General features: G+C 42.0%; 1 protein-coding gene across 2 annotated transcripts in view; it reads left to right on the top strand.

Moving 5' to 3' along the window:
* carmil2 (capping protein regulator and myosin 1 linker 2) overlaps positions 1 to 25,900 on the top strand; it is a 172,089-nt gene that overhangs the window by 101,762 nt on the left and 44,427 nt on the right. For both annotated transcript variants that reach the window (XM_063067430.1, XM_063067431.1), the window contains exons 20-30: positions 61 to 115; positions 1,814 to 1,986; positions 6,133 to 6,201; positions 7,441 to 7,534; positions 7,652 to 7,750; positions 8,285 to 8,413; positions 12,237 to 12,350; positions 20,967 to 21,142; positions 22,140 to 22,227; positions 22,805 to 22,936; positions 25,435 to 25,501. In XM_063067430.1, coding sequence (XP_062923500.1) covers positions 61 to 115; positions 1,814 to 1,986; positions 6,133 to 6,201; positions 7,441 to 7,534; positions 7,652 to 7,750; positions 8,285 to 8,413; positions 12,237 to 12,350; positions 20,967 to 21,142; positions 22,140 to 22,227; positions 22,805 to 22,936; positions 25,435 to 25,501 — 1,196 coding nt within the window. The remainder of the gene's footprint in view (positions 1 to 60; positions 116 to 1,813; positions 1,987 to 6,132; positions 6,202 to 7,440; positions 7,535 to 7,651; positions 7,751 to 8,284; positions 8,414 to 12,236; positions 12,351 to 20,966; positions 21,143 to 22,139; positions 22,228 to 22,804; positions 22,937 to 25,434; positions 25,502 to 25,900) is intronic.

Below are 25,900 nucleotides of genomic sequence, written 5' to 3'. Positions count from 1 at the left end.
TACTGGTTGTGTTTTGGACAAACTTGAATTAACTGTATATGTTTGGATTAATATTTTCAGAGCTTTGGCAGATGTTCTTCACAGGATTGTCCAGCTTATCCAGGATGAAGAATGTGTAAGTGTATCACCTCCAGTTATTTTATCTGATCATAAAATAAAAATAAAATCAAAACATTTCGAATCAAGGCACTCCAGTGAAGAAAAAAAAGGTTACAAAATTAGCTGATTGTTTATCACTACCGGAAGTTTGAAACTTTGGTAAAAAGCAAGTACAGGTGGTCTCCAAGTTTATGCAAGGGTTCTGTTCTCAGAAACGTCTGTAAGGCAATTACTTTGTAAGTTAGAAACATACATTTTCTCTTGTAACCCATATCATACTGTTCTACATTTACTTGCCATTGTTTCATTTCATTGAATAATCACACCAACACTACCCTGATTAAATTAATGGAACATGTAATATAAACAGTTTTAATGAAACATTTTAATACAACATAAAGAGAACATACTTGTATGTCCATAAGTCAGGCATTTGTAACACAGGAATGGCCTATATTTGTAAAAGATGGCTGATAGAAAGAGGGCAGAGACAAAGGGGGGCAAATTTTTATAGCAAAAACATAAAAGCTTTTTGATAAAAAAGGAAACAGATAATACTTCCAGTCTTTCAACTAGTTTTCAAGCTGTTAAATGCTTTCCTCCTCTCGTACTGTACATTGATCCGATACAGTTGTGTATTTACGTAACTGGATTTAAATTGCCTCACGTTATGAAAAGGAAAAGTACTTTGGTATATCTTCGAGATCTTTTATGAAAGCTTCTAGTTGCAGATTCACAATATCTCCCAACAACGAAATTGCTTGGAGGAGGGGGAGTTGTGGGAATTGGGGAAACGAAATGATATTCTGATTTGATAATTCACGTATTAAAATGTCGTGTTGGCTTCAGGTTTTCTTTCAGATTCTGAAAGCTTGGGAATCAATTTTAAGCAACACACATCAAAGTTGGGGGTGAACGCAGCAGGCCAGGCAGCATCTCTAGGAAGAGGTACAGTCGACGTTTCGGGCTGAGACCCAAAGGTGCTGCCTGGCCTGCTGCGTTCACCAGCAACTTTGATGTGTGTTGCTTGAATTTCCAGCATCTGCAGAATTCCTCGTGTTTACGAATCAATTTTAAGAGCAGTTTACTGATGATAGTGAAGACAATAGCATGAATTGATTTGACTGCTACGGAGATGCAGAGCACTCAGTGTCCTAACCTACAAATGGTTAGAAGTGCAGGGCAGGGCTTGCTTCTCAGACCCTCCACAGAGGGAGTGCCCAACCCCTGCCAGGAGGAGTCCGTGGGCAGCAGGCTCTTAAAAGTTGGAGGGCAGCACAGTAACATGATGATTAGCACAACACTTTCAGTTCAATTCCTGGTGCTGTCTGTAAGGAATCTGGACATTCTTCCCACATGGGTTTCCTCTGGGTGCTCTGGTTTCCGCATTCATTCCAAAGATGTGTGGGTTAGGATTAGTAATTTCTGGGTGTGCGCTGAAACATGGCTACCAACGTAGCACACCCTCAGAGTGCGTTGGTTGTTGATGCAGACAATGCATTTCAGTGTACATGTAACAAATAAAGCCCAGTCCCTTTTCCTGGTTGTCACGATGCAGCATAGATCAAAGCCTTCGATCCAGCCATTAGCTTTCCCTTTTAGCTGTTAATTATATAAATGGGCAAGAAAGCAAAGAAGTAACAGGAGGGAAAGTGTGATCCAAGTACAGTTTATAAGGTAATAATTTTTTTTAAAGTTTTCTTTTTCTTTTCAGCCCCTCCAGTCGCTGTCGGTCGCAGATTCACGATTAAAATCTGGAGCAAATGTTCTCATTAATGCTCTGGGCAGCAACACCTGCCTGAAAAAGGTTGATGTCAGTGGAAATGCCATGGGAGACATTGGAGCAAAGATGTTGGCCAAAGCTTTGCAGATTAATACAACTCTTGAGTATGTGTGATTATACACGTAATATGAATTAGCCCTCTGTCACCAAGAGTTTATGTCACGTGGACTGTGAGCAAAGTTGGGCAAAAAATAGTTCTACACTTTACAGGTCATCCCAGAATAGGACTCTGTTCTGTTCCTGAGAACTGCCTGTAACACGAAGAAAAAGGTGTGTGGGAGAGGATTACGGAAATAGCCGTGACAGGAGAGTGAGCAGGTGTCAGCACACCTCACTGACGGAATGAATCTGCTCTGTGCTCCCAGTCCTGCTCAGCTCAGCTGTGGTGCTGAAGGAGTGTGGGGAGGGGAGGGGAGGGAGGGGTGCTCTTTCCCCACCCTGCAGGAAATGCCTGCAATCCCGCAGCAGCGGATGAATCCAACTTCAAATGCCTTACTAGTTTCCCAGAAACGATTGTTCATGTACTCAGACTCTCCATAAGTCAGGCAATCATAAACTCGGGGGGACTGGATTGTGTTACAACAGTGTAAAACTACTTGAATACACAACTGAATCTTCACAGTGCTGACACAGCAAGTAACATGATTCCAATAAAATGCCCCTCTCTGATGATGAACATACAGAGTCAAGTACAATTTCTCCAGAGACTATGACTGGTACTGCTTTAGAATGGGCAATGATACTTATTTTATAGAATGTGTAATGGTGATTACCAGTACTGAAATATGAAAATTGCACAGAATCAACAGGAAGGGTGTATTCAAACTGTCAAAAATACATTGATTATGTAATTTCCCAGTAACTGAAACTGATCCTCATTAACTTTACTATTATCAGCACAATTACTACTACGTAGAAAAAGATGATGTTCTTTTCAATTGTTCATCTCTGGAGTGCAAACCTAAATGACAGATCCAGCCTGTATTATCTACCATTAATTTAGCTTGTACTGAGTCAGTGGTTGGTTAAATCAAATTATGGACCAGTCATGGTGGAATTTAGACTCATCCAGATTAATAATCCAGGCCTGAAGATTCTTGTTCAGTAATTTCACCGTCCATCATTTTTGTGATGGGACAAGGGAAGTTGGGTGAAATTATCCCCCACTGGTTCAAGAGCCTGATGGCTGAGGGGTCATAACTGTTCCTCAACCTGCTGGTGTGAGTCCTGAGGCTCCTGTACATGCTTCCTGATGCTAGCAGCGAGAAGAGAGCATGCCTTTGGTGGTGTGGGTCTCTGATCATGGACGTTGTTTTACTGAGACATGGCTCTGTGTAGATATGTTAAATGGTGGGAAGAGCTTTATCTGTGATAGACTGGGCCATATCCACTTCTTTTTCCATTCAAGGGCATTGGTTTTTCCATAACAGGCTGTGTTGCGACCAGTCAATATACTCTCCACCACACATCTATAGAGGTTTGTCAAGTATTTGATGTCATGCTGAATCTTCACAAACTTCTAAGGAAGTAGAAATGTTGTCATGCTTTCTTCCTTATTGCACTTGCGTGCTGGGCCCAGGACGGGTCCTCTGAAATGATATCAGCAAGGAATTTAAAGTGTTGACCCTCTCCATCTTTGATCACCTGATGGACCTTGGGTTTCCTCTTCCTGTAGTCAATAATCTGTTCCTTGGTCTAGTTGACATTGAGTGAGAGGTTGTTGTTATGGCACCACTCAGCCAGATTTTCAATCTCCCTCCTATATACTGATTCGTTACCACCTTTGATTCAGCCAACAGCAGAGATGTTTTCAGAAAGCTTAAATATGGCATTGGAGCTGTGCTTAGCCACATAGTCATGTGTAAAGTGAGTAGAGCAGGGAACTAAGCTCACAGCCTTGTACTGATGGGGATTGTGAGGGAAATGTTGTTGCTGTTCTGAACTGATTGGGGTTTGCAAATGAGGAAATTGAGGATCCAATTGCATAAGTTGTCTAAGGTATACATTTATTCTGTCTTCATTGTCTCTACTTTCATTCCTACGCATTTCCTAGTGTTAACTTCCTGAAATCCTGATATTTTCACTTCCCACTTTCATTCTAATTAAAGCCCTTAAACAGCACTCATTACGGGACTTGAGTTTTGACACTAATGTCAACTTTGTTTTGTAACATTTTCATCTCTGAGTCAGTATGAGTTCAAAATGCTGAAAAAGCTGGAAATCCTCATCAGTTAAGCAGTATTTGTGGAAGGTTAACATTTCAGGTTGACAACATTTCATCTTTACAATTTGATTTATTTAGAGATGCACTGCAGAATAGGCCCTTCTGACCCTTTGAGATGCCCCACACAGAAACCCTCGACAACCCCTAGTTTAATCCTAACCTAATCATGGGACAACTTACAATAACCAATCAACCTATTAATCGGTACGTGTTTGGACTGTGGAAGGAAACCGGATCACCCGGAGAAAACCCATGCATTCCACGGGGAGAAATTACAAACTCCTTAGAGAGGGCGCCGGGTTGAACTCCGAATTCCAAAGTCCTGAGCTGTAATAACATTGTGCTGACCACTACCCTACCAAGGCATCCAAACGGAACTTCTTGTTCTATTTTTCTTAGCTTGGGGTAAATGTGCTCAGGATGGATCGACTAAGTTGAGAACAAATGAAAATCCTTATTTAGAGACAGTCCAGTTCCAGGAATTCACACACTCAAAGCATCTGATTTTCATCTATTAATGTTAGCAAGTGGATATCAGGGGTTGTGTTACAGACCCATTCTGCAGGAGCATCCGCTCAGAGAATTAGTCTTTTATCAACATCCAATTCTATCGATGGTATTTGTATCAATGATTATCAAAGGGAAAAGAGAAGGTGGAGATTGTGTTTTGTCCTTGTGTGATATTCTGGAATCTGGGGTTATTATTTAACAGTAAAGGGTTGCCAATAATTTTCTGAGGTTGTGTGTCAACAAAACTCTCTTCCTCAAACAAAAACGCTGTGGATATGTGTATTTTTAAGACAGGAAGTTGGTGAGCAAGAGGGTGAAAGGTTATCACAGGGAAGCGGGGATTACAATCAGATCAGCATGATGTTGACGGGGCAAGTTGTGACTCCTTCCCATAATTTGTGTGTTTGTACGGCATCTTTCACATCCCTTTCATGGTGACCCAAAGCACATCTTAGCAAGTACGTTCTGAAGTGTTACTGCTGTTTGGTTTATGAACAGCCAGCTCTCGTAAGCAGTGCTGCATAATCTATTTTCAGTAATGCTGAGGGGTACATTGTGGCTAAACCACTGGAGATAAACTCCTTTTCTCTGAGCTGGTGCCTTCTCACCGCTTGCATCTGCCTGAGAGAAAGTTCTAACAGTACAGTGTTTAATACTCACCCAGAAGCTCAGTGCACCAGTGACCCAGACAAGAGTGCAGTCAACTGAGCCAAAACTAACTCGATCCAAATTTCACCACTTGAGATGCTTTCTGTTGGTATAAAGTGTACTTTTTGTCTACGTTAGTTTCACAGATGAAAGTAAAATTGGGCTATAGCTGTCACTATCATTGCTTACAGTGAAAATTCTTGGCATCCCACTGAGTAGCTTACAGACTACATGAAGTGTGGTTCCAGTGCAGTAGACATGAAAACACTTGGTATGGTTAAATGATCTTCTGGGGCACTTCCTGTCCATGGATGTGTTAGATTTCAATGAGGTTCTAAGGGGGAATGTAAATTCTAAAAACGTTATCTTGATTTCCTTGCACGCAGTGAGGGTGTCTAAGACTAGGAGGCATAGGTTTAAGGTGAGAGGGGTCTGAGGGGGAAATGTTTAACACAGATGGTGATGAGAGTTTGGATTGTGCAGCCTGTAGAAATGGTGGGGGCAAATGTTCTCACAACATCTAAAGCGAGTACTTGAAGCACTAAAGGTTAGAAGGCTATGTACCTAATGTGAGTAAATGGGATTAGTGTTGATATGTTCAAATGGTGGCATGGATATAGTGGAACCAGGAAGATGTGTTTGTGCCATATGATACTATGACTGATTTGTTAAATTTTGATGCAATCATGTGTATGTCATTATAAAATGAGTGATGATACAAAAAGATATTTTATAAGTAATTATCATGTGATATAGTGTAAATAATGTCTATCTGTGACACAGTTGACAATTTTCCATCACACTTGTGATATAGACGTTGCTTGCAGATGTAGAACAGTTAATGACGATTATGATTTTGTAACGACAGAACTGTGATCTGGGACAAGAATAATACAACAGCAGTGGGATTCCTGGATGTTGCAAGGGCTCTAGAAAGGTAATTGTGATATAATGTACTGCTAATATCGACTTTCTGTGAAATGTAACTCTGTAATAAAAGTCTGCAGTTTTTTTTTGTGTGTGTTAAAGATTCACATTAAGACCAATCCAATATAATAGAACCCGCACTTTCGAAGGGATTTACCACCCTCGGCCCTTTGAATTGAGTCGCATGCTGTTGTGCAAAGAACTCCAGGACTTGTGCCCAACCTTGCCTCCATGCCAGGACTTACTGAGTGACAGATAATGCTGGACACACCCCCCTCTGCTGTTTCACTCATTCAGTCTGGCTGGAATTCTCTGTCAGTGCACTGGGCAATTGCTCCTCATGTCCTGCGCCTGGCATTTGACTTACTGCCTATTCCGAGACACTGCTTTCACTGGGGCTTCCAGATCTGCAGTTTGGGAGTTAAAGGGAAGTTAAGTATTTTTTAATGACTTCTGACTGCTATTTTATTTCTGAACCACTTTTTAAAATCATGCATTTTAATAATTGTTAAATATTTGTAAGTTTCTGAGGCATGTAAAACTCATAAGATCCATTTAAGTTTTGTCAAGGTAAAACTCTGCAGCATGTCAGGGCCAGTCATAACAGAATCTGGATGCCCGGCACAAGGCTGTGAGATCTTCCTTCTGCCACTCACCTTAGATAAATTAGGGCAGCATTCCAGGTGCAAGAACCATCCCATTGTAGCGTTCAACAGCAGAATGTGAGGAATACGAGTAGAATCGGCCATTCGCTCTCTCAAGACTCATCCACCTTTCAACAAGATCTTGTCTGTTGTAAGGAAATATAAATATGAAAGCGGCTGCTTCTTTTGGACTATTTTTCTTCCCAATTCCCATAACCTTTGATTCCTCTACTTCCCAGAAATCTATCAACCTCTGTTTTGAATGAAACCAATGAGAGTCTGGGGTACAGAAAAGCATTGGTTTTAGTCGTAAATACTAAATCAAGTAAAAATTTTAAAAAGATTCACTGCAAACTAACGCAAGAAAATCCTGAACTCTTGCCTCGAATAAAAGTGTTGATATTGCTACCCTAGATACCAGCGGTGTAACAGGCATTTGATGATGACGATGAAAAGTATTGATAAAAGAAACAAGACCAAAAATTATGGTTCCAGTTTCTGAAATAACTTTGGCCTGCTTCATTCTCTCACTATTTTAGTGATTATTTTGTGATTTTTAATGTAGATCAATCAGTCTTATGTGTAATAATTGTGGTGGTTTTTAGGAATTATACACTGAGGTCAATGCCTTTACCGATGAGTGACGTATCCCAGGCTTGTCGTAGCAACCCGGAGAAAACTGAGGAAGCTCTGCAGAAGGTAAGGATCGTTGATCAATATGTTCCACAGCACTGCCGAAAGGAATTGTTAAAGCAATGAGTGTGCACACTGGCTTGGAAGTGTACAAGGCTTTAATACCCAATTCTTCATTTCCAGGTGCAATCTTACCTCCTTCGAAACAATCAGATGAAGAAAGTTTCTCCAGAGCAGGCTTTTCGACTTCAGGAAAGAATTGTAACAAGTTCCACACAACAAGTAGGAAGATCTTTCAATACTAATGGGGAAAAATCTGCATTTATCATTACTTTTGACAATGGTTAACAGTAAGCATGTTCGGAGAAAGTAACTGAGTTGTTTTCCTTTGGAAAAAGTAGTGGAATTTAAAATCGTAATAATGGGGATAATTTTAACATTGTATTGTCAAACTATATCCATGGGATGAAAGGTAAAATTGCAAAACTTATGGTAAAGTGAAGTTAAAACTGAATTTGTGCGCTTATTTTTCTTAAATTTATATTAATGCTAATAATTTAATAATAATCAGTGAGTTCCTGGATATGAAGATTCTTTTACATTTAGATTTTGTTAGGGTTGGAAAGAGGGTTTAGAGAACAACTCCATAGAACCTGCAACTACATTGCAAAGAATGTAAAGTTGATTGGGAAAAGTTGGCATAAAAAGTTACAGTAGTATGTACTGACCAATAGCGGCAAGTAGGGACGTAAAAAGTAATATCTATTGTCAAGCAATACATCAAATCCAAAATAACTTGCTCTCTTGTTTTTACAGATGGTGGACGGTATGTGTGAGAAAGTGCAAGAATATTTGCACATTATTAATAATGGATCTGAAAAAGAAAAGCAAGAAGATATAATATTTGCTGAAGAAATCATTAAGGATGCCAAGACATTAACCACAGTGAGTCCCTGGAAAGACTGATGTCTTTTCAAATTATTAAATATCTAAAATAAAGGCATCCGTTAGTCTTGCGAGACCATGGATCTGCGCCTGGAAAGTCTTCACTCTCCAGGGCGCAGGCCTGGGCAAGGTTGTATGGAAGACCAGCAGTTGCAAGTCTCCCCTCTCCATGACACCAATGTTGTCCAAGGGAAGGGCATTAGGACCCATACAGCTTGGCACCAGTGTCATTGCAGAGCTATGTGTGATTAAGTGCCTTCCTCAAGGACACAAAACGGTGCCTCGGCTATTAATCTACAAGTATATTTTACTGCACCATTGTGCTGAAATGAAGGCTGATTGGAGTATACATTGACACGGTTTAAGTAATAACCTTTACAAAGTATACTAGGTAGTATGTTTGAATTATCATGGTTACCAATATTTGGAGAAGAACACATTTTTTAATTTTTAAAAAATGCTTGAAACATTTTTCATTGTATTATGATTTTTAGCAAATTCTAATAAGCATCTTATTCATCAAAACTAGCTTCAAAGTTCAAAACAAATTTATTATCAAAGATTATGAAAATTAATCTCAATGTTACCATTGAGATTAATTTTCTTGCAGGAATTTACAGGAAAAAGAAATGCGATAAACTTTACAAAAACTTATACAAGGACTGACAAACAACCAAACTGCAAAAGAAGACAAACTTTGCAAGTTTAAAAAAAGTAATAGTAAGAATGTGAGTTGTAAATAATCCTTGAAAGTGAGTCCGTAGGTCATAGAATCTGTTCAGAGTAGTGATTGAATTTCACGCCAGTTCAGGAGCCTGATGGTTGCAGGGTAATAACTGTTCGTAAACCTGGTGGCATAGGACAAGGCTTCTGTACCTCCTGTCCAATGGTGGCAGCAGAAAAAGGCGATGGCCAGGACAGAGGGGAGTCTAATGACCAATGTTGTTTCTTGTGGCAGCGCACCATGTAAATATACTCAGTAGCGGGGAGATCTTTGCCTGTGATGGACTGGGGTCTATCCACCACTTCATGTAGCCTTTTCCATTCCTGTGCATTGTTTTTTTTTTCCATACTAGGCCATGACACAACCAGCTAGGAATCTTTCCACTGTGCAACTATAGGAGTTTGTCAAAGTTTTTGGTGACGTGACGAATCTACGCACATTTCTAAAAAAAGTAGAGGTGCTGTCGTGCCTTCTTTGTGATAACATTTAAAGTATGTGCTGATCCCAGGACAGATCCTCTGTCACGTTAATGCCAAGGAACTTAAAGCCACTGACCTCTCCACCTCTGTCCCCTTAATAAGGACCTGCTCATGAGTCTCCAGGTACTTCTTCCTGTAGTTGATAATCAGCTCTTCGGCTTTGCTGGCGTTGAATGAGAAGTTGTTGTTGTGGCACAACTCAATCAGATTTGTTCTGGAGCTGCTCCGGCCTATGGTCAGCCACACTTAGATCCCCTCCAGTTCGCCTACCAGCTCCGACTAGGAGTTGAGAATGCCATCGTCTACCTGCTGAACCAAGTCTACGCCCACCTGGACAAGCCAGCAAGCACTGTGAGGGTCATGTTTTTTTACTTCTCCAGTCGTTCAACACCATCTGCCCTGCTCTGCTGGGGGAGAAGCTGACAGCGATGCAGGTGGATGCTTTCCTGGTGTCATGGATTCTTGATTACCTGACTGGCAGACCACAGTACGTGTGCTTGCAACACTGTGTGTCCGACAGAGTGATCAGCAGCACTGGGGCTCCACAGGGGACTGAATTGTCTCCCTTTCTCTTCACCATTTACACCTCGGACTTCAACTACTGCGCAGAGTCTTGTAATCTTCAGAAGTTTTCGGATGACTCTGCCATAGTTGGATGCATCAGCAAGGGAGATGAGGCTGAGTACAGGGCTATGGTAGGAAACTTTGTCACATGGTGTGAGCAGAATTATCTGCAGCTTAATGTGACAAAGACTAAGGAGCTGGTGGTAGACCTGAGGAGAGCTAAGGTACCGGTGACCCCTATTTCCATCCAGGGGGTCAATGTGGACATGGTGGAGGATTACAAATACCTGGGGAAATGAATCGACAATAAACTGGACTGGTCAAAGAACACTGAGGCTGTCTACAAGAAGGGTCAGAGCCGTCTCTATTTCCTGAGGAGACTGAGGTCCTTTAACATCTGCCGGACAATGCTGAGGATGTTCTACGAGTCTATGGTGGCCAGTGCTATCATGTTTGCTGTTGTGTGCTGGGGCAGCAGGCTGAGGGTAGCAGACACCAACAGAATCAACAAACCCATTGGTAAGGCCAGTGATGTTGTGGGATGGAACTGGACTCTCTGACTGTGGTGTCTGAAAAGAGGATGCTGTCTAAGTTGCATGCCATCTTGGACAATGTCTCCCATCCACTACATAATGTACTGGGTGGGCACAGGAGTACATTCAACCAGAGACTCATTCCACTGAGATACAGCACTGAGCGTCATAGGAAGTCATTCCTGCCTGTGGCCATCAAACTTCACAACTCCTCCCTTGGAGGGTCAGACATCCTGAGCCAATAGGCTGGTTCTAGACTTATTTCATAATTTACTGGCATAATTTACATATTACTATTTAACTATTTATGGTTCTATTACTATTTATTATTTATGGAGCAACTGTAACGAAAACCAATTTCCCCCGGGATTAATAAAGTATGACTATGACTATGACTATGACTATGACTATAAGCTCCCTCCTGTATGCTGATTCATCACCACCTTTGATTTGGCCAACAACACTGCTGACAACACCTTAAATATGGCATTGGAGCTATACTTGGTAAAGAGCTTAAAGCACAAGTCTGAATTGGCTCAAATGTGGCCATTTAGAGCCCAACTCTGACAAATTAAGAATGAATATGCAAGTAAAAGTCTGATTTTGTGAAGAGTTTATTTTGGAGAGAACATGAATTGTAGTGAATCAATTGATGCAAGTTATAAAAAGGCAGTGTATTCAACGAATGGAAACTTTAGGTTTTGCAATTGCACATGTACTTAGTGGACCAGACTTCACATATGCTCTGCTCTTTTGTATGAACAAGTTTGAGAAATATCCTACCTCTATATCCACTTTGAAAAAAATAGAGATTAGTCCAACAAAGATATTTGAAAAATGCATTAGACATTTTTTGCATGAAGAAGTAGTCTTGCATTATATTGGAATCTATCTGCTTTTGAATCATTTACTGGAAAACTGTAAGCAGAGGTGGGGGTGGTGAGCAAGAATAAATTTAGTCCAGATTCTTCATGTGGAGATGACATACAGAGTCCCAGAGCTCTAAATAGCTTGTTCCTGGTTTGTGAAACGAGTTCATTTCAAAGATGACTAATTTTATTTCGTCAACCTGTTGGGACATTAGGAAAGTCGTCTTCGAGCATTCGAAACACAATGGGCCAGGTGACTGGAGTACTTTGTCTAAGTGATCTGTTTTCATCCTTTTCCATCTGCATATTCTAACTAATGAACCAGTATCTGAAATACATCTTATGGAAAGTTTTGTTTGATGATGAACTTCAATAAAAAATAAATTACAAAAAAAAAAGCAAATAAACCAGGTCCTTGCCTTTAAAGTTCAATGCTGTTGCTGGAACTTGCTACTGTTGTGAACATTATCACTCCATACCTCAACATCCCCATCTGTCTGAGCCAAATTGGTGAAATGAGAGATTAAGTAGTTAAGTGAGACCTTAAGAGTTAAGCTTTAAATTTGTTCTTAATTATTACTGTTGTAAGTATTTTTATTTATCACCTTGAATTTCTCTTTGTTTCTCTCTTTCCATTTCATATTTATGTTCCAGCTTTTACCAGCCTTGTATCAAATGGGTAACACACCACCATTCCTAAAGACAGTACAGGGAAAGCTGGAATCAGCTGCTGAGGAGGTCTCAAAAGGTGTAACTGAAGAAATCGAGGTAAGTACTAGTTATACATCTTCTGCACATGTACAGAGGATTTTCATCCAAAAAGAAACCTTTATGTATAGAATGCTGAGAATGGCTGGTATCAAGATATCTCCTTCTTCTTCCAATTCTTCCCATGATGTTAAGGAATATGAGAAATATACCAGCAGGTGCCTGGCCCATCCCTCCTCTCATTTTACTGTTTCATTCCTGTAATCCTTGGTTTTTCTTTCAATCTCTCAGATATTTCAGTTCTGCTACTGCAGATTTCTTTCCGGGCTTCCTTGTGTTGATTGACAAGCTGCAATGATTTGCCTATTCTAAAGTCAGACAGGAAACTTGGACAACAGATGGAGCTCCGGTTTCAAAATATCAGCACACCAATGCCTGTAAACAATGAGCCAACTTGAGTATTCTTGAAGCCAAGAGTATAATGTGTGAGCTTGTTTTCCTATAGCATGTCTAAACACATAAAAGGATCTAAAAACCGAGCAGTATTTCTGAAAATGAGGGGAGTTGCCTTAAAATTGGATCATTTGTTTCAAATCTGTGTAGTTATCTTAAGTGTAAAAGTTAGAAAATGGAACAGAAGGTGACCGTTTGGCTTCTCTCAGCTGCATGACAATTCAGTAAAGAACGTTGCTGAGCCTTTACCTCAGCACTACCTTCCAAAATGAACATCACATCCCTCAATATCCAACAACCTAGCAACCCCTTTCTTAACTGTGCTCAACAACTAAGGCAATGAGTCCTGCACCAGACTCACTAGTACTGATGTTTCAATACACTTAATGTTAGAGAAATGTATACAATATACATCCTGAAATTCTTGTTCTTTGCATACATCCACAAAAACAGAGTACCCCAAACAACGAATGACAGTTAAATGTTCGAACCCCAAAGCCCCCCAACTCCCCCTTCTCATGTATAAGCAGCAGCAAAGCAATGAACCCCCTCCTCCACCAGTAAAAAAGCAATGGCACCCCCCAGCGAGCACTCGTGTGCAGCAAAGCATCAAAAATGACACAGACTTGCAGTACCCCAAAGACTGCTCGTTCACCCATTATTCAACATACCACAGGCGCATGCAAGCGTGTCCTCCCCCTCTCCTTCTCCCCCCTCTCCCCCTCCCTCCCCTCTCTCTCCCCTCTCCCCCTCTTCCCCTTCCCCCTTCCCCTTCCCCCTTCTTCCCCCTCTCCCCCTCCCTCCCCCTCTCCCTGTTCCCCCCTCTCTCCCCCTCTCCCCTCCCCTCTCCCTCCCCCTCTCCCCCCTCCCCCTCTCTCCCCCTCTCTCTCCCCCTCTCTCTCCCCCTCTCTCTCCCCCCTCTTTCTCCCCCCTCTCTCCCTAATAAGGGAAAAAGAGTTGTCCCCACTTCACAGTGAGAGGGGAGACATAACAAAACAACTTGCTGATTTATGGTGTTAAAAGTCTGTTGCATCACTTTTTCTGACAGATATTCCAAAACTATTAGAAATTAAATACCCAATTAAAAATGCTTAAAATTTTAGGGCAAAAAGCAATATAAATCTTTGAAATATGTTTAAGTTTAATTAATTTGAATGAGATTAGTTACTTGCCCTTCTCCCTCACAACTATACATCTACATCCAAATAAATAGGCTCGGAAGAACTAAGGAATGGCAATAGTTATCGAGTCATGAAGCACACCTTTCAGCCCCCTGAGTCTGTAGCTGAACTCATCCTGCAAATAGCCAGAACTTGAGAACCACAGAAATCTTGGGAGGATATTGGGACTGAAGGGACTACAAACATAGGGAAGAGTAAGGCTGTGGAAGAATTTGCAAACAAGAATCAGAATTGTACAGAAGAGGCTTGCATTTGCAAACTAGTTGAATGTAGAATGCGAACACCTTTCTTGACTGAGGTGTGATATTACACATGGGATGACACAATGGTGCTGCTGTATAGCAACACAGTTGCAGCAACCAGGGGTTCAATCCTGTCTTTGCACATTCTATCTTTGAGCATGTGGAGTCCTCGGGTGTTCTGGTTTCGTCCTATATCCCTACGGTGTTGGTAGATTAATTGACCATTAAGACAACGTCCACACTACGCCGGATAATATTGAAAACGCCGGTTTCAAGTGAAAACGACAGGCGTCCACACTAAGCGTTTTTCAAAATATCTCTGTCCGCATTAGACGGATATTTGGGTGAATCTCCTCCTACTGGGCATGCGCAGGACACACAGAAAACAAGCGAAGAGGAAACGATAGACTTAGTGCGCGTTTGTCCAGTTACGGAGTAGAAAAGCTTAAAAGGACTTGCTCTTGGCTCTCGCGCAGGAGGACTTAAAACTAAAAAAAAACAAATACTGGAGCGTATGGAGGCAACTGACAGGGAGTTCACGGACAGTATGACCCAGCTGACAACGAACATTGAAAAACTAACTCTGTTGCATTAATAAAGCACTTTGTTAAATGTATAAAACATCTGCATCAGTGTTATCTTGTATTTCCATACAATGTTACATTAGGCTGTTACATATCTATTGTCAGAGAAGTACTTGCATAAATAAGTAAACCACCTTCATACAAGCAAGGACAGAAAACAGGGCAAAGTGAGTATACTTATTTATTCAGTAAGCTATGGGTCAAAGTATTTGGTGAGTACATTTCTAATTCTTCTGGCTTCAGTCTCATTGCCGTCTTGTTAGGTTGTGTGGGGGGTTGCGTTCAAGAAAACAACGAAATGCCGCGCTGCGACAATCTGTTCCGGCACGTCATGACAGCGTTTTTACGCAGTCAAAAAAGATCACTTTACAGTTTAACTCACACACCGTTCACACCGACTGCGCGTTATAACAGCCGTATGGCTGTGCTTGCACAGTACCAAGCAGAAGCAGAAAAGTGTTGTTGTTGAGGTGTTGTCATGACAGCGTTTTTAAATCTCTCCAGTTACCCCATACACACTACAACGGATATTCGGCGTTTTCAGATTTATTCACTCTGGAGACCGTTTCTGAAAATCTCCGTTTTCGGGGGCTGAAAACGCTGGCTCAGTGTGGATGGAAGGTCAAAACGAAGAGAAAAAGCTTCGTTTTCAAAATTATCCGGTGTAGTGTGGACGTATTAGAGTGCAAGAGGGAGGATGGGAATGAGAGAGAATAAAAGGGGATTGTTGTAGTGCGTGAGTAAATAGGTAGTTGATTGTCAGCATGTACTGTGTGAGCTGTAGGGCCTTTCTGACCATGTGACTCTATATAACTCTTAGCATATGGCCTGCCACTTCTGAGGAGAATCGGAACTCTCTGACCATTGTAACACACACAAAATGCTGGAGGAACTCAGAAGCCCAGGCAGCATCTATGGAAAAGGGTAAACAGTTGACGTTTCACCATGAAGGTTCTCAGCTCAAAGCGTCGACTGTACTTTTTTCCATGGACGCTGCCTGGCCTGCTGAGTTCCTCCAGCATTTGTGTGTGTGTGTTGCTTGGATTTCCAGCATCTGCAGATCTTCTCTTGTCTCAGACCATTATAATTAGTTCTCCCTCTTAGTAAAGGAACCACATCCTCAGTAGTTGCTCCTTTAATATCAGACATCCCACCTCTCCCGGAATTTCCGGGAGTCTCCCGCATAGGAATAGTGGCTCCTTGATGCCCACAAATTATATACAATATCATGGAAATCAATTTTTTTGAGAGCGAGCGAGCGAAAGCAAGAGAGAGTGCGAGAGCAACCACGAGAGTGCACGCAAGAGAGAAAGCAAGCGAGAGCATGAGAGCAAGCAAACGAGAGCACGCGAGTGACCACGACAGAGAGAGAGTGAGAGCGCGCCATGGCGGAGTGTTCCAAAAATATATAAACCGTACGTCACCCCGGACTACACCAAAGTGTATCCCTGCCTAATAGGGGTCAAAATAATGACAGTGTTGCTCACTGCACTGTTTGCAACAGTGACTTTTCTACTGCCCATGATGGGTTAAGACTGTAAAAGACGTGTTGAGGTGAGTTTAACAGGTGTCATTCGTTCATTAGCATAGCTAACGTTATTAAACTAGCTGGCTAGCTGCTAAGGAGCTACTCTATCGCAGACATCCCACCTCTCCCGGAAGTCTCCAGCAAATTGATGGTGCTACCTCCCTGAAATAAGTTTTTGCAGGGTGGGACGTCTGTAATATTTCTCTCCCACCTTGCATTTGGCTTCAAAGTTCAAAGTACATTTATTATCAAAATATGCATAAATTATACAACCTTGAGATTCATCTCCTTACAGGCAGCCACAAAACAAGAAACCTGAAAGAACCCAGTTTTAAAAAAGACTAAAAAACACCCAGTGCACAGAGAAAGAGAGAGGGAAAAAAACACACACACACAGATCATGTAAACAATAAAAACAAGCAACAGCATTCAGAACGAAAGTGAGTCCATAGACATGATGCCTGGAGCAGCCAGAACAGGCCCGCAGCCTCAGCCTCAGTGCAGCGAAGAGCCGAGCAAATATCACAGCGCAGCAAGCAGAACCAGCCTGCCCAAACTCTCGCCACCGGTCCCGACACCCACCCTTTTCAATCCATTTCTCCCGGCGTTTACGTTGTCCAAACACCCGGTTGATCCTCACTCTGAGACCTGGGCCCTGTCGTACTGGTACACACTGCGCCTGGACTATGATTGATCATACCTCACTCTCAGTTTAGATGGACGAGCTCCGAAACGGGTCTCAACCTCGCTCTGACCACTTCTCCTTGAACGTGCCTCCACCTTGTACCAAGTTTGCATTGCGCCCGCTTGCCTCGACCCTCGAGTCAGCCTCACCTTCGCTCATCTATTCATTGTTGACAGTGATCATTTACTATGATTTTCCACAGAAGTGTTGCTAATAAACTATTTCGTTGTATTTCTTCCTTTATGAACCGTTGGTAAGCTGTCGCCCGTATTCAGAAGCGCCATTTTAAGCTGGAGCTTTCTGTGTTTCACTGATTTTCTCTGCATTGAAAGCAATGAATTGCCTTGGCACCCTATTGTTGATGATGACATTCTCAGTCTGCCTAATTGCAGGAGACTTTATGAACCAAAACTATTGAAGGCAGAAGACAACTGTCTCGCCTCTTTAAGCTGTGAATACTGAGAACTGCAAACCAAAAGTGGTTTTAAGATTCGGCATGGGCAGTGTGGGTCTGATTGGGGCTGGAAAGCAGAGAATCTCCCCTCAGTGCACAACTGTAGGAAGAGATTATGACAAGGCTTGCAATGTTATACTGGACCTAATATTCTTCCATCACCTCTTCTTCTGAGTTTTAACCCTTGGAAAAGATAATGGATAGGTTTGTAACTGTAAACAACAGGAATTCTGCAGATGCTGGAAATTCAAGCAACACACATAAAAGTTGCTGGTGAACACAGCAGGCCAGGCAGCATCTCTAGGAAGAGGTGCAGTCGACGTTTCAGGCCGAGACCCTTCGTCAGAACTAACTGAAGGAAGAGTGAGTAAGGGATTTGAAAGTTGGAGGGGGAGGGGGAGATCCAAAATGATAGGAGAAGACAGGAGGGGGAGGGATGGAGCCAAGAGCTGGACAGGTGATTGGCAAAAGGGATACGAGAGGATCATGGGACAGGAGGTCCGGGAAGAAAGACAAGGGGGGGGGGACCCAGAGGATGGGCAAGGGGTATATTCAGAGGGACAGAGGGAGTAAAAGGAGAGTGAGAGAAAGAATGTGTGTATAAAAATAAGTAACAGATGGGGTACGAGGGGGAGGTGGGGCCTTAGCGGAAGTTAGAGAAGTCGATGTTCATGCCATCAGGTTGGAGGCTACCCAGACGGAATATAAGGTGTTGTTCCTCCAACCTGAGTGTAGCTTCATCTTTACAGTAGAGGAGGCCGTGGATAGACATGTCAGAATGGGAATGGGATGTGGAATTAAAATGTGTGGCCACTGGGAGATCCTGCTTTCTCTAGCGGACAGAGTGTAGATGTTCAGCAAAGCGGTCTCCCAGTCTGCGTCGGGTCTCGCCAATATATAAAAGGCCACATCGGGAGCACCGGACACAGTATATCACCCCAGCCGACTCACAGGTGAAGTGTCGCCTCACCTGGGAGGACTGTTTGGGGCCCTGAATGGTGGTAAGGGAGGAAGTGTAAGGGCATGTGTAGCACTTGTTTCGCTTACACGGATAAGTGCCAGGAGGGAGATCAGTGGGGAGGGATGGGGGGACGAATGAACAAGGGAGTCGCGTAGGGAGCGATCCCTGCGGAATGCAGAGAGAGGCGGGGAGGGAAAGATGTGCTTAGTGGTGGGATCCCGTTGGAAGTGGAGGAAGTTACGGAGAATAATATGTTGGACCCGGAGGCTGGTGGGGTGATAGGTGAGGACCAGGGGAACCCTATTCCTAGTGGGGTGGCGGGAGGATGGAGTGAGAGCAGATGTAGGTGAAATGGGGGAGATGCATTTAAGAGCAGAGTTGATAGTGGAGGAAGGGAAGCCCCTTTCTTTAAAAAAGGAAGACACCTTCCTCGTTCTAGAATGAAAAGCCTCATCCTGAGAGCAGATGCGGCAGAGACGGAGGAATTGCGAGAAGGGGATGGCGTTTTTGCAAGAGACAGGGTGAGAAGAGGAATAGTCCAGATAGCTGTGAGAGTCAGTAGGCTTATAGTAGACATCAGTGGATAAGCTGTCTCCAGAGACAGAGACAGAAAGATCTAGAAAGGGGAGGGAGGTGTCGGAAATGGACCAGGTAAACTTGAGGGCAGGGTGAAAGTTGGAGGCAAAGTTAATAAAGTCAACGAGCTCTGCATGCGTGCAGGAAGCAGCGCCAATGCAGTCGTCGATGTAGAGAAGGAACATTATTCTGGTATCTGTCCCCCAATTTTCCTTCGCTACATTGACGACTGCATTGGCACTGCTTCCTGCACGCATGCAGAGCTCGTTGACTTTATTAACTTTGCCTCCAACTTTCACCCTGCCCTCAAGTTTACCTGGTCCATTTCCGACACCTCCCTCCCCTTTCTAGATCTTTCTGTCTCTGTCTCTGGAGACAGCTTATCCACTGATGTCTACTATAAGCCTACTGACTCTCACAGCTATCTGGACTATTCCTCTTCTCACCCTGTCTCTTGCAAAAACGCCATCCCCTTCTCGCAATTCCTCCGTCTCCGCCGCATCTGCTCTCAGGATGAGGCTTTTCATTCCAGGACGAGGGAGATGTCTTCCTTTTTTAAAGAAAGGGGCTTCCCTTCCTCCACTATCAACTCTGCTCTTAAACGTATCTCCCCCATTTCACGTACATCTGCTCTCACTCCATCCTCCCACCACCCCACTAGGAATAGGGTTCCCCTGGTCCTCACCTACCACCCCACCAGCCTCCGGGTCCAACATATTATTCTCCGTAACTTCCGCCACCTCCAACGGGATCCCACCACTAAGCACATCTTTCCCTCCCCCCCCTGCATTCCGCAGGGATCGCTCCCTATGCGACTCCCTTGTCCATTCGTACCCCCCATCCCTCCCCACTGATCTCCCTCCTGGCACTTATCCGTGTAAGCGGAACAAGTGCTACACATGCCCTTACACTTCCTCCCTTACCACCATTCAGGGCCCCAAACAGTCCTTCCAGGTGAGGAGACACTTCACCTGTGAGTCGGCTGGGGTGATATACTGCGTCCAGTGCTCCCGATGTGGCCTTTTATATATTGGCGAGACCCGACGCAGACTGGGAGACCGCTTTGCTGAACACCTACATTCTGTCCGCCAGAGAAAGCAGGATCTCCCAGTAGCCGCACATTTTAATTCCACATCCCATTCCCATTCTGACATGTCTATCCACGGCCTCCTCTACTGTAAAGATGAAGCCACACTCAGGTTGGAGGAACAACACCTTATATTCCGTCTGGGTAGCCTCCAACCTGATGGCATGAACATCGACTTCTCTAACTTCCGCAAATGCCTCACCTCTCCCTCGTACCCCATCTGTTACTTATTTTTATACACACGTTCTTTCTCTCACTCTCCTTTTTCTCCCTCTGTCCCTCTGAATATACCCCTTGCCCATCCTCTGGGTTCCCCCCCCTTGTCTTTCTCCCCGGACCTCCTGTCCCATGATCCTCTCATACCCCTTTTGCCAATCACCTGTCCAGCTCTTGGCTCCATCCCTCCCCCTTCTGTCTTCTCCTATCATTTTGGATCTCCCCCTCCCCCTCCCCCTCCCACTTTCAAATCTCTTACTAACTCTTCCTTCAGTTAGTCCTGACGAAGGGTCTCGGCCTGAAACGTCGACTGTACCTCTTCCTAGAGATGCTGCCTGGCCTGCTGCATTCACCAGCAACTTTTATGTGTGAGGTTTGTAACTGTGACAGTATTCTCACAATGTTTTGGTAAGATTCTTGTCAGATATTGTGAATTATGACTGGTATTTATAGAGACAAGAACTGATATTATTAAACTCAATGTGTATTACTGCTAACTGATTCATCTGCCTTAAACTGACCTTAATTCCATTGATCCTGCCCTGTAAACTGTACTACTCAGGAGTTTGCCTGAATGTGGCCAACTTTTTAACTTTGTGAACAATGTTTGTATCCTGATCTAGAAATTTCAGTGAATCAGCCATCATTTATTAAAATCATTATATCAAAATGAAAACTATTCAAAATATTTTTTCTCCATTTTCCTTAGACAATCATTCAGTCGCTGCTGAAATCCACCGGTATCCTGTGTCCCACTCTTCTACAGAAAGTCAACATGCAGGAACAGCTCATCAGCAACGTATCTGACAAAATATTCAACCCCAAGAACTTTGCAAGGAGCATGATTATTGATCAAACAGGATTAGGGATCATGAACAAGCTCAGGTCTGCATATCCCTTTACCCGGGAATACAACATAAGGCTTTATTAACTAGATTTCGCTAGGGAAGAAAAATTGAGGGGATTTTCATACAACTACCCCCAATGTCCATTTTTTGAAAAACCTGAATTGAGCACGTTATTGCTCACTTTCTTTTTAAGTTTGGGAGATAAGCATCATCTCTTTATCAACATCAGAATGTGAGAAAACATTATGAGTAAAAGGATCTGGAATGGGCCTTGTGACTTTCCTCTTTGGTAGTTATTAGTGAGTTTCCCTTAATTTTCCTTTTTCTTTTAATAACTAAATGTCTCTGAGCTTAGTTCTTGGAAGCTATTTGTCCTTGTTTAATGAAAATCAGGCTATAATCAATTCCAAGAGATAAGTTATTGTTAAATATATGAGTATTACTTCAGACATTAAAGGAAAACAGTTTGTTGAGCTTCGTGTTTTGGTAATGGATCATATTAACAGATTAACAAATTGAAGTGACGGAGTTGATGTGAAGGAGTTCCTTCATTGATAATAATAATAATTCTTACCCCTCCCTTGCCCTTCACCCCCATTGATTTGAGTCACATGTTAGACTAACGTTGAGAGTCTTTGCCTTCTGAATGCCATGGATGTTATTAGCACAGGGCGGACTACTTAATTTTATTGAAAAGCAATCAACAGTAAATGCTGCAAAATTTGAAGTAAAGACAAAAAATTCCTGAAATGCTCAGTAGGTCAGGCAGCACCTGCAGAGAGAAAGAGAACATAAATATTTGATAAAGTGTGATTCAAATTCTGATGAAAGGCCATCCGTTTGAACTCTCTCTCCATAGGTCTTGCCTGTTCTGTTAAATTTCACCAGCATTTTTCCAGGATGTCTTCTTGTTTAACTACAAGTAGCCCAAAAAAGAGAATCAGGAGTAGAAATGTCAAACTGCATATTTTCAGAATTTACTGTGAGTATTAGGATGATAACCAATAAATGGTCTTTGTTCCATGTTGTCACAGTGAAGTGAAGCTCCATGTCACTACTGCCTTGATCAGTCAAATTGTGGACCATGTTCTGAAGGACCTCGCAATTGCTCAGCAGAAGCTTGTGAGTGTTGCTAATCAAGTAATTTATTAATTTATACTGATTATATGAGATTCTGGAACTCTTTCTACTTTCCCCAAAATGCTCCATACTTGGATGTTCTCTTTTCTGTTAATCAAGTTACTTCACTGGCAGCCAGGTATTATTCTGTGCATGATAATCTGTTTTACAAAGGGTATTGACTCACTTTAGCTTTTTTTAATAGATTTATATTGCCTCTGGTAGTAAACAGGGAAAATTACATCAGGAATCTATTTATAGCCATTGTAATTTGATTTTCCAATGTATAATGGGCAGCAGATGTAAACAATAAAACGCCAGATAAACTCCCACCTAAAAAATTTTGCATAGTTTTCAATAGAAAGCATTAAGCAATTCCAGTATACGTAGTACTGGGTTTAGCAGTGAAATCCAATGAACAATGGAAATCATAGTTAATTGTTGGATCTAGAAACAATTGTGTGCTTATTAATAAATCATTCATCCTGTTATCTAATACCACTTTAAGTCTGAATTTGTAATGAAAAGTATCTTTAATTTTGGACAATCCATTTATCCTTTCTAAATCTTCTCCATTTAGGCATGTTATGCAACAAAGCCACTATGTGAAACAGATGCAAATGTCACAAGTGTAGAAACTTTGGAGGAAGAAATCATCAGCAACAAAACTAATGTTTCATTGAATATCCCTGATGTCTTGGCTCCAATTGAGGTATGACTTGTTAGATCATCTTAGGGTGGATTTGAGAGTCTATCACACGGCTATGATCTGTGACAGTCAGATTGGGAATTGGTTTCACTTGAATACAGGCCACTCCCAGTAATGAACGGGTTCTACTTTTACAGACATCTTAAGACAATTTTGTCATTATTCAGAAAATACAGAAAAATAATTCAGTATTGTAACCATCCGTCCATTGTTTTGTAACAAATGGCAGGAAAAGCACATCAGGCTGTTTAGAAAAAAAAACAATGATTAAAAATAGAGAGAGAGAGAGAGAGAGAGAGAGAGAGAGAGAGAGAGAGAGAAGGGAGAGGGAACTAATTCTGCCATTTGTTGGAACAAATGTTTGTGTATACATTAGATCTTTCTTATTAATAATATTACAGGATTTTTTAATGTATAAGTGTCCATAATTTGGGCATTCATAACCTGGGATGCTTATACCTTGCATTTCTTCCAAGACTCATCAAAGATTATGGGATCCTTATTGAGGTTGACTTACTAGACAAATATTCTTCATTGTAGTAGTTTGCATAGAGTTTGGTGCATGAGCAATATTGCTTTCTTTTCATATATATGGGGTACGAAGGTCACAAGCCAGACTAGCATTTATTGACCATCTCTAATTGTCATTTAACTGAGTGGCTTTTTAGATTATTTTCATGTGGATTTGTGAATTTATTATATGGCTATGATCTGCAGTCACAGATATGTCTATATGGGTAAGAACAAGTTTCCTTCCCGAAAAGCAAAGTGAATCTGATATTTTTATGACAGCACAGAAGCTTCCTGGTTGCCATTGCATCATTAGATATATTAGTTGTCTGAATTCAAATTCCTCATCCATCTATGTTGGAATTTTCACTCATTCCTCCGGATTGTTATTCCAGCTGTCAGGACTGATCTTCCAGTAATGTAGCCATGGCCCAGATCAAGCTTTCGTCCCTTCTTTCAACTCAGTGGAGTTTCAGTCTTTTCCTCTATGGGTTTCTCGTTGTCAGCCTGAATGATGAACATATTCAAAACTTTCCCTGCCTTGGACAAGCATCACAGAATTGTCATTGTGTATACTACATGTCCTGTAATCAATCAGACACCATCAGTTAAACCCTGGGATAACCCTATTCTCTCTTTGTATGCATACTGAAGTCTTTCTTGGATTTCAAATGTTGGGGCAGTGAATATTTAAGAACATCGAACATCACAACGTAGTAATCGTCCTTCAGCCCAATATGTTCTGCTGGCCTTATAATCTCCCTTAAAATCAACCTATCTATCCTTCCTTCAGAGCCCTTCATTTTTCTGTCATCCATGTAAGAGTTTCTTCAACATTCCTGATGTATCTGCCTCTACCACCACCCCCAGGGCATTCTACGTAAACACCACTTTGTGTAAAAAAAGCTTACTCTGACGTTCCCCCTAGTCTTTTATCCAATTACCTCAAGGTTATACCTCCTTGTATTAACTAATTACACTCTGGCTATCCAATCTACCTGTGCTCTATCATCCTGTACACCTCCATTAAGTCACCTTTCATCCTCCTGTCCAAAAAGCCTTAGTTAGCTCCACCTATCCTCATCAGACATGCTCTCTAATCTGGATGGCTTCCTGGTAAATCTCCTCTGCACCCTCTCTAAAGCTTCCACATCCTTCCTACAATGAGGTGACCAGAACTGAACACCATAATCCAAGAACAGGGCCTTTGTCTCTGAAATTCCAACCTGTACCCTCATTTCTTGCTTTCTTAAGTGATCTGGTAGAACTAAAGGACCACAAACTCTGGGGCTGTTTGAAGCAGGGGTACTTCTTTTTCCTGCGTTTATGAATTAAATCAATTTAATGTAGAAATAAATATAGCTTTATTATAAAGCTTTGGGGTAACTTTGATATCATCCTACTAAGACTGCTAACATGAGGCTTTAAATTGATATTACAGTTCTCAGAGGATAAATATGAAGCAAATTGGTAGCAATAAGTTACTAGGTCAATTACAGTTGATCTGAATTTGGATGTATTTAAGCCAGGTTTAATTCAGTATCAGTCCCTGGTATTGTGTTCTGATCAGAATATTCACTGTATCAGAATTACAGGGAAGCATGTGCAGATTTTAGTTGTACATGATCAAATCTGGATCCAGCTGTCGATAAACTATAGTGCAGATCACCCAGCGTTTCTCTCAGTAGATCCCAGGTCCATCAGGAAGGACATGAGCATTAATGGCTGCCTGAACATTCCCCTCCAAAATCCTGATGTGGAAATACGTTACAGGTGCCGCATCATCACGGCATCTAAATCCTGGAACCCCTTCTCTACCGACTCTTGTGGAAGCATCCTCTCTAAACCCATGACAATCTTTCATCACCACTCCCTCTCAAAGGCGTTTAGCAATGGGCAATAAATGTTGGTCTTACTTGTGATGCTTAGATTCCAAAAATAAACAAACAAAATGAATATGAAATTTAACAAATGTAATGTCTTTTCTATAGAGTCTCTCTCTACTTCGTAGGAAGACGATACACGCTAATAAAAACAGGCCAACTACACTTTTGAAAAGTAAGTCATAATGATAACGTCTATTGAAAAATAGAGATTTGCTGATATTTTTCATTTCCTAGTGAGAAACTGGTCACTGTTTGCAATACTGTTCAAACAGAAAGCTGTGTCTTCAAGCTTTGGCGTAAACTCTGAGCTCTATCCTCCCTCATGGTTGTAGTCTGTGATTGAATTGTGCTGTTTACACCTTTGCTGCCGGAGGTGACCTTGTACTACACAGATGCCACCATATTTCATCTCTGTAGTATGGCCCTCCTTTACCTCCTTCACCTTGAGCTGTTGAAACCTTTGTCTAAATTTGTAAATAATTCACAAAAGCCTTAGGACAATCACAAAGTGCAGTTCAGTGGTACTGATAGTAACTGGGACACAGTCCATGTGAATGGTACAGAAGGCACG

The sequence above is a fragment of the Mobula hypostoma genome, chromosome 14 (assembly GCF_963921235.1).
Source record: "Mobula hypostoma chromosome 14, sMobHyp1.1, whole genome shotgun sequence".
Lineage (NCBI taxonomy): Eukaryota > Metazoa > Chordata > Chondrichthyes > Myliobatiformes > Myliobatidae > Mobula > Mobula hypostoma.
The sequence above is the reverse complement of the archived record's forward strand: the minus strand, read 5'-3'. Positions and strand labels throughout refer to the sequence as shown.